This window comes from Carassius gibelio, chromosome B3 (genome assembly GCF_023724105.1).
Source record: "Carassius gibelio isolate Cgi1373 ecotype wild population from Czech Republic chromosome B3, carGib1.2-hapl.c, whole genome shotgun sequence".
In the NCBI taxonomy this organism is placed as follows: Eukaryota; Metazoa; Chordata; class Actinopteri; order Cypriniformes; family Cyprinidae; genus Carassius; species Carassius gibelio.
The window spans coordinates 21593656-21610799 of record NC_068398.1 but is presented as its reverse complement, the minus strand read 5'-3'; the positions used below and the strand labels follow the sequence as shown (position 1 = coordinate 21610799).

Genomic DNA, 17144 nt, shown 5'->3' with positions numbered 1-17144 from the left:
AATAAATCCCATTACTAACAAGGCATTTGTTGCATTGCATTGCGTATGGCGCCACATAAACATAAAACCATGTCTGCATTTGTGATTTGAAGAACGACAAGCAACAAGCTGTAATGGTAATAATGGTGAGGAAGCAAGTGCAAGTAAATGATAAATGATTTATTGAGAGAGTCAAGTGAACAGAGATGAACAGCAGGGACAACAGGTATGTAGAGAGATATCACGGTGATCCAGGAAGTAGCGATGAGTTGAGACAGCAGGAGAGCGTGACACAGGAACTGAGATGAGCGCTCCGATGTGGTGTAGAGTGGGTGGGGTTCAAGGGGTGAGAGGATCCAACGACGAGATGAACAGAGAAGAAACAGGAATGAGAAACCAGGCATACAACAGGTAGCTTCAACAACGATCTGACAAACACAAGACGAAAGACAGGGCAATAAGTAGGGATCAGGTAATGAGTGGCAGCTGTGGCTAGGGCTGTGCAAAAAATCGAACGCGATTTTCATGCACATCTCATCAGTAAAGACGCTCCTGTAATTAGAAGCATATCTCCAGCATGTGCGTTCAGTTTATGGTTTCCAGGTTTTCACAACAAATCCTGCCCAGCTGCTTCTTGAAACTAGTCCAAAATCGCGTTTCCAGGAGGTTCCCCCGATAAAAAATAGCTTTCCGGGGTTAAAATGTAAGTTTTATGGCATGGTTGCCTTGGTAAAATTCGAATTTTATGGTCTAAATATCACGTTATTGGTATTGTCGCTTCGACCCGCGGACATGAAAAACAACCACAGACTTGGCAACATTGGTTGGCATTTACTACACAGAGCCGTAATTCACTGACAATCTACACAAAATCGATTTTAAAATCGGTGGCGATTCTTCGTCGATTTTGAAAGCGATTTTGTGTTAGTTTTCGGTAGACTACGGCTCTTGTGTAGTAACTGGCGCTCCACCTGAACTAGTGTTGCCAAGTCTGCGGTAGTTTTTTATGTCCGCGGTTCGAAGCAACCCCAATACCAATAACGTGATATTTAGCCCCTAAAATGCAAATTTTTTACAAGACAACCATGCCAAAAAAAACATATATTTTAGCAATTTTTTTTTTATCTGGGAACCTCCTGGAATCGCGATTGGTTTTGGACTAGTTTTGAGAAGCAACTGGGCAGGATTTGTTGTGAAAACCTGGCAACCCTGATCTGAACACACGTGCTGGAGATAATACTGCTAATTACAGGAGTGACTTTACTGATGAGATGTACATGAAAATCTCATTCGATTTTTTACACAGCCCTAGCTGGGGCTGATGAACAATAAACGGAGACGCCCACATGAAACGATCAGTGCTGACAAGAGACACAAAACTCCACCCAAATAGTGCAAAGCAGAGACGACGGTTTAACAACCATGACACACGCACTACTCTACACTGCTCAAAACTCTGTTTGAATCATCAGTGGCAAATTCTTTACATATGAAAACGTACTTACAGACTGTGACTCAGAAGCACCAGACTGTCTTTGCAAAGTTGGAATTGCCCCACTTTATAGAAACAGACGCCGGCATTGTAGGCAATTTTCTCAGGAAACAATCCCCGTCCTCTGTAAAATGTGCTGCACACATCTGAATATTTGGGTTGATCTGTTCTGGAACAGTGTTGTAGATACAAATTAAGCACTGATTTCTAGTTGTGTCCTCTTTTGGAGGGCCAAACAAAGAAGCTTCGCTTTCACAACAAAACACACAGCATCTCCACAACATGGCGTCGGTGGCAACAGTGATAATAAAAGTTATGGCTTATTTCTTTGCTTGAACATCTGGGCAGTTTTATGCAAATCTTCCCATATTGTGACATAGACATGTGGGGGGGTGTTTGAATGAGCCATTTTAGGTAGACGTGGTTGACTCTTAACTTTGATAAAAATAAATGCAAATTGAAAAAAAACACCAGCAAAAAAAAAACATCTTCAGTTTGACAACACAAGTGTTGCAAATCCTCACAGCACATGCATATAACGAAATGCGCTGCAAAATCTCACAACACTTGCATATAACGAAACGCGCTGCAAAATCGCACAACACATGCATATAACGAAACGCACTGCAAATCATTCACAACACATGCAAATTAAGAAACACTGCAAATCCTCACAACAAATGCAAATTAAGAAACACTGCAAATCCTCACAACACATGCATTAACGAAATGCGCTGCAAATCCTCACAACACATGCAAATTAACAAACATGCTGAAAATAGCACTGACCACAATGGAAATGTTTCAAGGAGACCCCAAAAAGTGTCGGACCCAGCTGGGATTTGCTTATCGTGCAGTGGCTACTGGTCAGTGGAGCTGTTGGTGAACTGAACAGTAAGGTTTTTTTTTTAAACACCCTGATTGCATGATTCCTTTATCTTTTGGATATTATTAGCCTAATAAGGTGAATAATTACATGATTAAATGTAAAACGTTACTTAAGATGGCTAACTTTAATATCCTCAGCTAAATATAATTTCAAGGTTAATGAAAATAAATTTGCAATGCTTCATTAATTGTTTCTAAATGTGCATATGTTGTGAGGATTTGCAGCAGGTTTCGTTATTTGCATGTGTTGTGAGGATTTGCAGCGCGTTTCGTCACATGCATGTGTTGTGAGGATGTGCAGCCTTTCTTAATTTGCATGTGTTGTGAAGGATTTTCAGCGCGTTTCGTTATATGCATGTGTTGTGATGATTTGGAACACTTGCGTTGTCAAACTGATGAAGATGTTTTCTTCATTTGCTGGTGTTTTTTCAATTTGCATGTGTTTTCTTAAAGCTGCAGTAGGTAACTTTTGTAAAAATATATTCTTTTACATATTTGTTAAATCTGTCATTATGTCCTGACAGTAGAATATGAGACAGATAATCTGTGAAAAAATCAAGCTCCTCTGGCTCCTCCCAGTGGTCCTATTGCCATTTGCAGAAAGTCATGCGATCCCGGTAAGAAAACAACCAATCAGAGCTGCGGTCCGTAACTTTGTTTGTGTTCAAAATGTAGAAAAATGTATATAATAAGCGAGTACACCATGAATCCATTTTCCAAACCATGTTTTTAGCTTGTCCTGAATCACTAGGGTGCATCTATAATAAGTGTTTATGTTCAGACTATTTTAGATTGCTTCGGGGGTACCGCGGCGGAGTAACCCAGTACCGTTGTGATTCTTCATAGACATAAACAGAGAGAAGTAGTTCTGGCTACGATGTTCTTCCGCAAGATGCAAGCAGCTCTGTTTATTAACCGCTAGAGCGTCAAAAGTTACCTACCGCAGCTTTAAGTTGCAGCGTGTTGATCTCTCTCGGCCACTGTAGATTTAAGACTATAGTCTTTGCAAATTAACCGATCTTCTTTATGCAACAAGAGATTGTAACACTCCAAAGAGAAAGGAAAAATGTAAACTATATGACCCCTTTAAGGTGTCCTCGTTACAGTGTAATGATACATTTAAGTACTGAGTAATCTTAATTAACTACATATACTTACTGTGTGGTAAGGGTCAGGATTAGGGTTTGGTTTAGGGTTACTTGCATCTAATTATGCATAATTTATCGTTATTATAATAGTAAGTACAAGTAAGATGTGTAATAAGGACACCTCAAAATAAAGTGTTAACGAATAAGAAATTTTGATACAATAACTACATTTTTTCAATAGGCTGTGTGTTGTGACGACTTCATCCACTGCTGTCCTCATGGTAAGACATGTAACACAGCTGCTGGGAAGTGTGAGGACTCTTCAGGATCTCAGCCTTGGTTTGAGAAGCTGCCTGTCAAACTGATCAGGAGTCAGAACGTGGCTGTTACACAAGGTAGATCAAAGCTCTGAATACCGCACACAGAGACACAGTATACAACTACCATTTTATTTGTTCTTGAAGCGTTTATAAAGTTTCTGGTGTCTTCGGTGCATTCAGATGTTCCCTGCAATGACACTGCGGCCTGTCCTGATGGAAGCACATGCTGCAAGACTAAAGAAGGAGGTTGGGACTGCTGTCCACTGCCTGAGGTAATTCACCTACTGACAAGTAGCTTGACCATTATATCTCTGTCTTATATAACCAATCCTGATGCAGAGTTGTGTTTTGCATTAAGTTAAAGGTGTACATTAAATTTTTCAATAGGCTGTGTGTTGTGACGACTTCATCCACTGCTGTCCTCATGGTACGACATGTAACGTTGCTGCTGGGTCTTGTGATGAACCTTCAGGATCTCAGCCTTGGTTTGAGAAGCTGCCTGTCAAACTGATCAGGAGTCAGAATGTGGCTGTTACAAAAGGTAGATCAAAGCTCTGAATACAGCACACACAGACATGGTTTAAGCGTTTATAAAGTTTCTGGTGTCTTCGGTGCATGCAGATGTTCCCTGCGATGACACTGTGGCCTGTCCTGATGGAAGCACATGCTGCAAGACTCAAGAAGGAGGATGGGCCTGCTGTCCTCTGCCTGAGGTAGATCACCTGATCTATTAAAGGAATAATAGGTTACACTTTATTTTAAAGGGGTCATATTACATTGCTTAAAAGAACATTATTTGGTGTAATGCAATGTGTTTATGTGGTTTAAGGCAAAAAAACCATACTATTTTCCTCATACTGTACATTATTGTTTCTCCTCTTTACCCCGCCTTTCTGAAATGCGTAGGTTTTTACAAAGCTCATCATTCAGAAAAGCGAGGTGTACGCTGATTGACCAGCTATCCAATTTGTTGTGATTGGCTGAATACTTCAAGCATGTGACAGAAAAGTCACGCCCCTTACCATACTGTGATGCGTGTCCCGGTCTGAACACTGGCGTGACAAAACAAAAAAATAAATCCCATTACTAACAAGGCATTTGTTGCATTGCATTGCGTATGGCGCCACATAAACATAAAACCATGTCTGCATTTGTGATTTGAAGAACGACAAACAACAAGCTGTAATGGTAATAATGGTGAGGAAGCAAGTGCAAGTAAATGATAAATGATTTATTGAGAGAGTCAAGTGAACAGAGATGAACAGCAGGGACAACAGGTATGTAGAGAGATATCACGGTGATCCAGGAAGTAGCGATGAGTTGAGACAGCAGGAGAGCGTGACACAGGAACTGAGATGAGCGCTCCGATGTGGTGTAGAGTGGGTGGGGTTCAAGGGGTGAGAGGATCCAACGACGAGATGAACAGAGAAGAAACAGGAATGAGAAACCAGGCATACAACAGGTAGCTTCAACAACGATCTGACAAACACAAGACGAAAGACAGGGCAATAAGTAGGGATCAGGTAATGAGTGGCAGCTGTGGCTAGGGCTGTGCAAAAAATCGAACGCGATTTTCATGCACATCTCATCAGTAAAGACGCTCCTGTAATTAGAAGCATATCTCCAGCATGTGCGTTCAGTTTATGGTTTCCAGGTTTTCACAACAAATCCTGCCCAGCTGCTTCTTGAAACTAGTCCAAAATCGCGTTTCCAGGAGGTTCCCCCGATAAAAAATAGCTTTCCGGGGTTAAAATGTAAGTTTTATGGCATGGTTGCCTTGGTAAAATTTGAATTTTATGGTATAAATATCACGTTATTGGTATTGTCGCTTCGACCCGAGGACATGAAAAACAACCACAGACTTGGCAACATTGGTTGGCATTTACTACACAGAGCCGTAATTCACTGACAATCTACACAAAATCGATTTTAAAATCGGTGATGATTCTTCGTCGATTTTGAAAGCGATTTTGTGTTAGTTTTCGGTAGACTACGGCTCTTGTGTAGTAACTGGCGCTCCACCTGAACTAGTGTTGCCAAGTCTGCGGTAGTTTTTTATGTCCGCGGTTCGAAGCAACCCCAATACCAATAACGTGATATTTAGCCCCTAAAATGCAAATTTTTTACAAGACAACCATGCCAAAAAAAAACATATATTTTAGCAATTTTTTTTTTTATCTGGGAACCTCCTGGAATCGCGATTGGTTTGGACTAGTTTTGAGAAGCAACTGGGCAGGATTTGTTGTGAAAACCTGGCAACCCTGATCTGAACACACGTTCTGGAGATAATACTGCTAATTACAGGAGTGACTTTACTGATGAGATGTACATGAAAATCTCATTCGATTTTTTGCACAGCCCTAGCTGGGGCTGATGAACAATAAACGGAGACGCCCACATGAAACGATCAGTGCTGACGAGAGACACAAAACTCCACCCAAATAGTGCAAAGCAGAGACGACGGTTTAACAACCATGACACACGCACTACTCTACACTGCTCAAAACTCTGTTTGAATCATCAGTGGCAAATTCTTTACATATGAAAACGTACTTACAGACTGTGACTCAGAAGCACCAGACTGTCTTTGCAAAGTTGGAATTGCCCCACTTTATAGAAACAGACGCCGGCATTGTAGGCAATTTTCTCAGGAAACAATCCCCGTCCTCTGTAAAATGTGCTGCACACATCTGAATATTTGGGTTGATCTGTTCTGGAATAGTGTTGTAGATACAAATTAAGCACTGATTTCTAGTTGTGTCCTCTTTTGGAGGGCCAAACAAAGAAGCTTCGCTTTCACAACAAAACACACAGTATCTCCACGACATGGCGTCGGTGGCAACAGTGATAATAAAAGTTATGGCTTATTTCTTTGCTTGAACATCTGGGCAGTTTTATGCAAATCCTCCCATATTGTGACATAGACATGTGGGGGTGTGTTTGAATGAGCCATTTTAGGTAGACGTGGTTGACTCTTAACTTTGATAAAAACACATGCAAATTGAAAAAAACACCAGCAAAAAAAAAAACATCTTCATCAGTTTGACAACACAAGTGTTGCAAATCCTCACAGCACATGCATATATAACGAAATGCGCTGCAAAATCTCACAACACATGCATATAACGAAACGCACTGCAAATCCTTCACAACACATGCAAATTAAGAAACACGGCAAATCCTCACAACACATGCATTAACGAAATGCGCTGCAAATCCTCACAACACATGCAAATTAAGAAACACTGCAAATCGTCACAACAAATGCAAATTAAGAAACACTGCAAATCCTCACAACACATGCAAATTAACAAACGCTCTGCAAATAGCACTGACCACAATGGAAATGTTTCAAGGAGACCCCAAAAAGTGTCGGACCCAGCTGGGATTTGCTTATCGTGCAGTGGTCAGTGGAGTTGTTGGTGAACTGAAAGGTGAGTTAAAAAAAAGAAAGAAAAAAAACACTCTGATTGCATGATCCCTTTATCTTTTGGATATTATTAGCCTAAATAAGATGAATAATTACATGATTAAATGTAAAATGTTACTTAAGATGGCTAACTTTTATATCCTCAGCTAAATATAATTTCAAGGTTAATGAAAATAAATTTGCAATTTTTCATTAATTGTTTCTTAATGTGCATATGTTGTGAGGATTTGCAGCAGGTTTCGTTATATGCATGTGCTGTGAGGATTTGCAGCTCGTTTCGTTATTTGCATGTGTTGTGAGCATGTGCAGCATTTCTTAATTTGCATGTGTTGTTAAGGATTTTCAGCGCGTTTCGTTATATGCATGTGTTGTTATGATTTGCAACACTTGCATGGTCAAACTGATGAAGATGTTTTCTTCATTTGCTGGTGTTTTTTCAATTTTCCTCTGTTTTCTTAAGTTGCAGCGTATTGAGCTCTCTCGGCCACTGTAGATTTAAGACTTTAGTCTTTGCAAATTAACAGATCTTCTTTATGCACCAAGAGATTGTAACACTCCAAAGAGAAAGGAAAAATGTAAACTATATGACCCCTTTAAGGTGTCCTCGTTACAGTGTAATGATACATTTAAGTACTGAGTAATCTTAATTAACTACATATACTTACTGTGTGGTAAGGGTCAGGATTAGGGTTTGGTTTAGGGTTACTTGCATCTAATTATGCATAATTTATCGTTATTATAATAGTAAGTACAAGTAAGATGTGTAATAAGGACACCTCAAAATAAAGTGTTAACGAATAAGAAATTTTGATACAATAACTACATTTTTTCAATAGGCTGTGTGTTGTGACGACTTCATCCACTGCTGTCCTCATGGTAAGACATGTAACACAGCTGCTGGGAAGTGTGAGGACTCTTCAGGATCTCAGCCTTGGTTTGAGAAGCTGCCTGTCAAACTGATCAGGAGTCAGAACGTGGCTGTTACACAAGGTAGATCAAAGCTCTGAATACAGCACACAGAGACACAGTATACAGCTACCATTTTATTTGTTCTTGAAGCGTTTATAAAGTTTCTGGTGTCTTCGGTGCATTCAGATGTTCCCTGCAATGACACTGCGGCCTGTCCTGATGGAAGCACATGCTGCAAGACTAAAGAAGGAGGTTGGGACTGCTGTCCACTGCCTGAGGTAATTCACCTACTGACAAGTAGCTTGACCATTATATCTCTGTCTTATATAACCAATCCTGATGCAGAGTTGTGTTTTGCATTAAGTTAAAGGTGTACATTAAATTTTTCAATAGGCTGTGTGTTGTGACGACTTCATCCACTGCTGTCCTCATGGTACGACATGTAACGTTGCTGCTGGGTCTTGTGATGAACCTTCAGGATCTCAGCCTTGGTTTGAGAAGCTGCCTGTCAAACTGATCAGGAGTCAGAATGTGGCTGTTACAAAAGGTAGATCAAAGCTCTGAATACAGCTTACATAGACATGGTTTAAGCGTTTATAAAGTTTCTGGTGTCTTCGGTGCATTCAGATGTTCCCTGCGATGACACTGTGGCCTGTCCTGATGGAAGCACATGCTGCAAGACTAAAGAAGGAGGATGGGCCTGCTGTCCTCTGCCTGAGGTAATTCACCCACTGACAAGTAGCTTGACCATTATATCTCTGTCTTATATAACCAATCCTGATCTTGTGCTGTGTTTTGCATTAAGTTAAAGGTGTACGTTAATTTTTCAATAGGCTGTGTGTTGTGACGACTTCATCCACTGCTGTCCTCATGGTAAGAAATGTAATACAGCTGCTGGGAAGTGTGAGGACTCTTCAGGATCTCAGCCTTGGTTTGAGAAGCTGCCTGTCAAACTGATCAGGAGTCAGAATGTGGCTGTTACACAAGGTAGATCAAAGCTCTGAATACAGCACACACAGACACGGTAAACAACTACCATTTTTATTTGTTCTTGATCTGTCTTTATCTTTTCTTGTGTCTTCAATGTATTCAGATGTTACCTGTGATAGCACCAAATCTTGTCCAGATGGAAGCACATGCTGTAAGAATAAAGAAGGAGGATGGGGCTGCTGTCCTCTTCCCGAGGTAAATCTACTGATCTATTAAAGGAATAATAATTTTGTTAAAGGGGACATAATAAACGCAATTTCACCCATTCTCGTGTTAATCTTGAGTATCTATAGAGAAGTATTGCATCCATCATATCTCCAAAAAGTCTGTAGTTCCTCTTCAGGAACTTGAGCTAAGTCGAAACTCTATGGGGAATTCCATCTGCGTGACAGCGCTCTGAATCACATGTGTAATCAGCCCAATGGAAAGCCAAGATGTCATAGGCGGCTGACGTCATCGACCTGGAAGCTTAAAAGCACGTGCGGCAGTCAGCCTTTTGTCATTTCAGCAAGTTCTCTGTGTGTTGTCAGTCTCAATCTGTGTTGTGAGTCTTATTTACAATTTTTTGTCTTGTTTGGGAGTGGAGCATGCACAGTCGGCTCTCGAGGGGGCTGACTGCCCGCATCGCAAGCATCTTCCACTACATTTGCTTTGCTCCCGGAAGGCTCTCTTTGAGGAGGGAGCATTCACCAGCGCACCTCACGGTGCTGGTGGCTGCATTCTTTGGGTTTTCACAGATAGATCTGCTGGAGGGAATGTATACCGCATCACACGGTGCTTGTCTCTCCTCGGTGTCCTCGGGAAGTCGATCTGCCAACCCTGCCAGAGCTCCAGGGCGCAGCGGCTTCCAGCGAGCACTGCTCTCAGTTTCTTCTGCCCGCGAGCATAACCACGGGCACTGATTTAGCTGCCTAAGTAACACCAGAGGTCAGTCTTGAGAGACTGATTACCTTAGTAGATTATTTAGCAGCGTGGAAACTACTGCCAAATGTTTCTCATTGGGTCCTGCACACTGTAGAAAAAGGCTATCGCATTCAGTTCGGCTCTCCACCGCCGAAATTCAACGGGGTTATTCCAACTGTGGTCGGACCTGAGCAGGCTCTGGTTATGGAACAGGAAGTGAATACCCTATTAAGGAAAGAGGCCATTGTGGTGGTCCTCCTCACAACAGGGAATCCTGGTTTTACAGCGGGTATTTCATAGTTCCAAAGAAGGATGGGGGGTTGTGTCCGATCATAGCTCTGCGTCAGTTAATCCGCTCAGTTATGCAACTGAAGTCCAAGATGCTCACCATCAAGCATGTTGTATCTCAAATCAGGTCTGAGGACTGGTTTGTCACGATAGATCTCAAAGATCTCATAGATCTCTCATACTTCCATGTCTCCATCCTTCCACAACACAGGAAGATTCTGAGGTTCTCTTTCAGGGGCGAAGCATACCAAGATCGGATACTTCTGTTCGGACTTGCACTCTCACCCCGCGTATTTACAAAGTGTGTGGATGCTGCTTTGGCTCCACTGCGACTGCAGGGCACCCGCATACTAAATTATATCGACGATTGATAGATTTTAGATCAATCAGAACAGATGGTGGTTCAACATCGAGAAGCTGTTCTTGCCCACATGGGGGAGCTGGGTTTGAGACTGAACGCCAAGAAAAGTCTACTTTCTCCATTACAGAGGACCACTTATCTAAGCGTAGTGTGGGATGTGACCATGATCCAAGTACGTCTGTCCCCTGCTCGTATTGATTCAATCCTCACGTCAGTCAAGAGAGTCAGAGAAGGCCAGTCACTCATTGTCAAGCAGTTTCAGAGACTGCTGGGTCTGATGGCAGCTGTGTCCAATGTGATACCTCTTGGCCTGCTGTACATGAGACCCCAACAGTGGTGGCTCAAGACCCAGGGATTTTCCCCGAGGCGGAATCCACTTTGAACTATCAAGGTCACGCGATGATGCATCTGTGCCTTAGACATGTGGAAGAAACCTTGGTTCTTGAATCAGGGCCCGGTGCTAGGAGCTCCTTGTCGCTGTGTAACAATAACAACGGATGTGTCCCTCACCGGCTGGGGTGCGGTCATGAGTGGCCACCCTGCCCATGGTCTGTGGAGTGGTCACCATCTGACATGCCATATCAATTGTCTGGAGATGCTGGCCGTGTATCGAGCAATAAAACACTTCCTCCAAGACCTGAGAGGTCGCCATGTGTTAGTGCGCACCGACAACACATCAGTGTTCTCTTACGTCAACCACCAAGGAGGTCTGCGTTCGTGACCCTTATACAAATTAGCGCACCAGAACCTTGTGTGGTCACAGGACAAATGACGCCTCTCACTCAGAGCACTATATATTCCTGGGTATCTCAATATGGGAGCAGACGTCCTGTTGAGACAAGGGCCGAGGGCCAGGGAATGGATGCTTCACCCGAGGTGGTGAAGCAGATATAGAGAGTTTTTGGCAAGGCTCAGGTGGACGTTTTTGTAACTCAGGAGACATCACAATGTCCCCTCTGGTTCTCTCTAGTTCATCCAGCTCCTCTGGGACTGGACGCTATGGTACAGATTTGGCTGAGGCTTCGTCTGTATGCTTTTCCCCCGAGTTCTGGCGAGAGTACACCGGGAAGGGGTTCGGCTGTTCATAGTAGCCCAGTTCTGGCTGGGCCAAGTATGGTTCTCAGATCTGATTTTGCTCCTAGACGGCTCTCCATGGGAGATCCCAGTCAGGACATGTCTACTCTCACAGGCGCAGGATACAATAATTCACCCTCACCCGGAGTTGTGGAAACTGTGGGTATGGCCCCTGAGGAGGCACAACTAATAGAATCTGGTCTCTCAACCAAGGTTGTTGAGACCATCCTCCAATCCATAGCTCCCTCAATGAGGAAACTGTTGGCCATGAGGTGGAAACTCTTCACCTCGTGGTGCAGAAACTGTCAGCTTGACCCAGCTAACTACCCAGTTGGTACAGTTCTGGAGTTTCTACAAGCCAGGTTCTCTGCAGGGTTGACCCACTCCAGCTTAAAAGTTTACGTGGCGGCCATTGCGGCCTACCATGCCCCCCTCGATGGCCAGTCATTGGGGAAGACACCCTCTAGTGACACGTTTCTTCCATGGTGCACTGAGGCTGAGGCCTCCAGTATAGTCCCGTGTTCCCCCCTGGGACTTGGTTGTGGTGTTAGGGGCTTTCTGTAAAACTCCAGTCGAGCCGATTCAAGAGATATCAGATCAACATCTGGCTATAAAGACTGCCTTCCTGTTGGCTATTACTTCTCTAAAGAGAGTTGGAGACCTTCAGGCCCTCTCAGTGGCCCCTACTCATCTTGACTTTGCACCCAGCATGGCCAATGCATTTCTATACCCTTGAGCGGGTTATGTTCCAAAGGTCCCCTCTGTCACACCACAACTGATAGTGCTGCAGGCCTTCTGCCCTCCTCTCTTCTGGGAGCCCGACCAGAAGAAGCTTAACTGCATGTGTCCAGTTCGAGCGCTGGACACATACGTCCACAGAGCTGCCCTGTGGAGAAAGACAGACCAACTGCTTGTTTGCTATGGGCCCCCACAAAAGGGGTTTTCCTGCAACTAAGCAGACCCTTAGTCGTTGGTTAGTTGAGGCTATCAACCTGACCTATGAGTCCTCTAATCTCCCCTTGCCGATGAGTGTCAATGCTCACTCCACACAGGGTATGGCGGCCTCCAAGGCCTTCTTAGCATGTGTATCCATGCAGGATATCTGCAACGCTGCAGGATGGTCCATGCCCTCCACCTTTGTGAGGTTATATAGCCTTGATATGCAAGCCACTCTTGGCTCTTCAGATACACAATAGGCAGGGTTTTGGAAGTCTAGCAGTGTGGGCACCCCGTTTCCCATAGCATTTAGATGCAGCTCGAGTTCCTGAAGAGGAATGTCTCAGGTTATTGTTCCTCGAGGGAACAAGACACTGCATCTTTAGGCCATACTCCCTGCACCCCTCCCAGCACTTCATTCCTAGATGCTGACACTGGCATTGCCACACATGCCTTTAAGCTTCCTGGTCAATGATGTCACCCGCCTATGACGTCTTGGCTTTCAACGCAGCTCGTTCCCTTAAGGAACCTGGGCTCCTGGAAGCATGCCATAGGCGGAGCTTATGAGCACTTTAGTGCCAGTTGCCAAGAAAACAAAGAAATTTTATGCAGTTTCACGAAACATCTGTAGTTCCGAATCATGACCGGGAGTTTTTATTTCTGGGAACGCTCCATTTTTCAGTATCAAACAATGTGCAAATCCAATGTTGAACTGGGTCTTCTTTTTAAAACATTAGTCACCGAAATAACAGAAACAATCAAACACACTTGCGAATCTCTGTTGCTGACCCCGTAAAAACAAACTGCATCCAGTTTTCATGTAACAATGGGTTATTTGGGAAGCTGAACAAGGTTGTCTTTCCCTCACAACCAAAAACACACTGAGAAAGTCCTGTGTATCGCTGACAAATAAAGCACGATGATGGATGCACTTTCACTCTGGTCAATGTGTGGAATTCCCCCCTTCATGAGATCATGAAGAGCCATGATTGAAGAAAAAAAAAACAAAGAAACTTGACATCTGAAACTTGTACGAACCCATGTTTAGCACAAGAATCCAACTCTTTAGCATTATAAATAACTTATTTTCATGACATAGCATTAGACATCCCCTTTAACCTCTTTTCTTCTGTGGAACACAATAGAAGATATTTTGATAACAATAACTCCATTTTCTCTATAGGCTGTGTGTTGTGATGACTTCATCCACTGCTGTCCTCATGGTACGACATGTAACGTTGCTGCTGGGTCTTGTGATGAACCTTCAGGATCTCAGCCTTGGTTTGAGAAGCTGCCTGTCAAACTGATCAGGAGTCAGAATGTGGCTGTTACACAAGGTAGATCAAAGTTTTGAATACAGCACACACAGACACTGTAAACAACCACCATTTTCTTTGTTCTTGAAGCGTTTATAAAGTTTCTGGTGTCTTCGGTGCATTCAGATGTTCCCTGCAATGACACTGCGGCCTGTCCTGATGGAAGCACATGCTGCAAGACTCAAGAAGGAGGATGGGCCTGCTGTCCTCTGCCTGAGGTAATTCACCCACTGACAAGTAGCTTGACCATTATATCTTATATAACCTTATATAACCAATTGTGCTGCAGAGTTGTGTTTTGCATTAAAGGTCCCATGACATGGATCATTTCCTTATCTTTAAATGCTTTTTAATGTTCTCTTAGGTGTAATTATATTGTTAGTATGATTTTTACATTTAAAATTTAGAAATAAAAAGCATTTTTAGATCCTGACATTAGCCCTCTGGCTTGAATGCTCTGTTTAAAGGGGCGTGTCTGCTGTGAGACTCCGAGTAAACCACAACTGTTGTGATTGGCTGACATCTTTGCATTCGATTTGCGTTCATGTGGAACCCCTCTCAAATATAACGTTATATATATAGATTTATTTTTACAATAACAGCTGTCGAGATTAATGAATCGTGGAAGTGTGGATTATATAAAAAAATGTTCGATCTTTCCACATCACATGACAGGCTGCAGTGATGAGCATTGAGTAGACAGAGTCTGTTTATCGCGTGGATGCAGTGATCTCGTCATTATTGCAACACGTTTTCTCTCACAAAATGCTTTCACCACAGCTAACAGCAAACACATGAATACAGTAAGAGCTCCGTTGTGCAGCATAACAGCGTCATTCATTGTAACGGCAGTTTGGGCAAGTGTGCAGATATACTCGCGATGTGTAACAGCTCCGGAAAAAAAGTGAGCTTTCTTTGACCGCTCTCTGTAGTTAAATCACAATTTAAATAACAGATTTGTTTCATGCTACTAAGAGAAACAACGCGAAGTTGATCGTTTAGTCACTGGCTTGATTCACTGATGCATAAACAGTATTAAACGATTTAGAAAGAAAGTCTGTGTGAACTTGAATGATTAGCTACACATCAGAAATCACTGATCACAGATCAGGCATTAATCACTGTTACTCACTGTTTGTGCCGGTGCTGTCGAATCCATATCATAAAAGTCTGTTTGTAACGCCTGTGCTGAATTATATGTAAATATTTGGGCGGGCAAAGCAGAGAAAGGGGAGGTAACAATTCTCGTTGCAACGTCACAACGAGGAGATTCAAGATCAGCCCGTTTGAGCTTCCATTTTCTCAAAGGCAGAGAAAGATAGAAAAATCTCGATTTACACCGATTCAAATTTCTAGAAACTTGGGGACCATATACAGGCTAGGGGAACTCATATTAATCTTTAAAACCTCAGAAAGTGAAAGTGAAATGTCATAGGACCTTTAAGTTAAAGGTGTACATTAAATTTTTCAATAGGCTGTGTGTTGTGACGACTTCATCCACTGCTGTCCTCATGGTAAGAAATGTAATACAGCTGCTGGGAAGTGTGAGGACTCTTCAGGATCTCAGCCTTGGTTTGAGAAGCTGCCTGTCAAACTGATCAGGAGTCAGAATGTGGCTGTTACACAAGGTAGATCAAAGCTCTGAATACAGCACACACAGACAAATGTTACAAAACTAAAATTTTATTTGTTCTTGAACTTTCTTTATCTTTTCTTGTGTCTTCAATGTATTCAGATGTTACCTGTGATAGCACCAAATCTTGTCCAGATGGAAGCACATGCTGTAAAAATAAAGAAGGAGGATGGGGCTGCTGTCCTCTTCCTGAGGTAAATCTATTGATCTATTAAAGGAATAATTCACAGAATAATAATTATTTTAACCTTTCTTTCTTCTGTGGAACAAAAGGAAAGATATTTTGATATAATAACTAAATTTTCTCTATAGGCCGTGTGTTGTGATGACTTCATCCACTGCTGTCCACATGATACGACATGTAACGTTGCTGCTGGATCTTGTGATGAACCTTCAGGATCTCAGCCTTGGTTTGAGAAACTGCCTGCTCTACCTAGAGCAGGTCAAAGGTCACCTGGGAATGTGAACTGCGACTCTAATCACATCTGTCCTGATTCCAGCACTTGCTGTAAGAACACTGATGGAGACTGGGGCTGCTGTCCTTTGCCTGAGGTATAGTATAGTATTCTCAGAGGAGAAATCTTATCTTGCATGAGTAACCAAATGTGAAAAGTTTTCAACTTTGAATTTTATTACTCTTGGTAATGTCCCTCAGTTCCTCTTTCACAATGATATTCTTTAAGTGCTCAGCAACATTTATTTGAGAAACCAAGTGGTCGAACACCTATTTTCAGAGAGTTACCCCATAGCTTGAAAGTTTGAGGTCAGATAGATTTTTTATTGCCTTTACAAAAAATCCCTTACACTCACCAACGGTGCCTCTGTTTGATAGAAAAAAAGTACTAAAGCGAAAGACTAATACAATTTAAAAAGTTTTTTATTTTTTAATTACTTTAAAAGGTAGTTTATTCCTGTGATAGCGAAGTCGGTGTCACATGATTCTTCAGAAATCATGCAAATATGCTGTGGTTTGTGGTTTGTTGCTTTCTTATTATTTTCAATTATGGAAACAGTTGTACTGCTTAAAGGGATAGTTCACCAAAAAATGAAAATTTTATGTTTATCTGTTTACCCCCAGGGCAATCCAAGATGTAGGTGACTTTGTTTCTTCAGTAGAACCCAAACCAAGATTTTTAGCTTAAACTGTTGCAGTCTGTCACTCTTATAATGTAAGTGGATGGGAATCAGGACTAAAACATACAATAAAACAAAACAAAAAGTCATAAACAAATAAAACCAAATTAAACTCTGAGGCTCGTGACAATACAGTGATGTTTAAGGACGCGAAACGATCGATCTGTGCAAGAAACTGAACAGTATTTATATAGTTTTTTTTACCTCTGATTCTCACAATGTCCGAACTGTTAGAACTCTCCTGAGCACGTCCTGTTGTGCGCGTTCTCAACAGCAGGCCGTTGAGGAGTCTTCTTCTTCTTCTTTTTTGCTTTACAGCGGGTTGCAGACTTATAAGTGCATTACCGCCACCTATCTCTCAAATGGACCATTGACACTCTATCTACAATCTCAATTAGGGAAC

General features: G+C 42.3%; 1 protein-coding gene across 22 annotated transcripts in view; it reads left to right on the top strand.

Moving 5' to 3' along the window:
- grna (granulin a) overlaps positions 1–17144 on the top strand; it is a 28012-nt gene that overhangs the window by 6649 nt on the left and 4219 nt on the right. For 5 of the 22 annotated variants that reach the window (XM_052550934.1, XM_052550929.1, XM_052550933.1 and 2 more), the window contains 15 exons: positions 3689–3842; positions 3948–4039; positions 4155–4308; positions 4389–4480; positions 8034–8187; positions 8293–8384; positions 8500–8653; positions 8734–8825; positions 8940–9093; positions 9200–9291; positions 13842–13995; positions 14101–14192; positions 15449–15602; positions 15710–15801; positions 15920–16159. In XM_052550934.1, coding sequence (XP_052406894.1) covers positions 3689–3842; positions 3948–4039; positions 4155–4308; positions 4389–4480; positions 8034–8187; positions 8293–8384; positions 8500–8653; positions 8734–8825; positions 8940–9093; positions 9200–9291; positions 13842–13995; positions 14101–14192; positions 15449–15602; positions 15710–15801; positions 15920–16159 — 1962 coding nt within the window. The remainder of the gene's footprint in view (positions 1–3688; positions 3843–3947; positions 4040–4154; positions 4309–4388; positions 4481–8033; positions 8188–8292; positions 8385–8499; positions 8654–8733; positions 8826–8939; positions 9094–9199; positions 9292–13841; positions 13996–14100; positions 14193–15448; positions 15603–15709; positions 15802–15919; positions 16160–17144) is intronic. The other 17 variants (XM_052550952.1, XM_052550937.1, XM_052550930.1 and 14 more) reach the window with 16 other exon arrangements.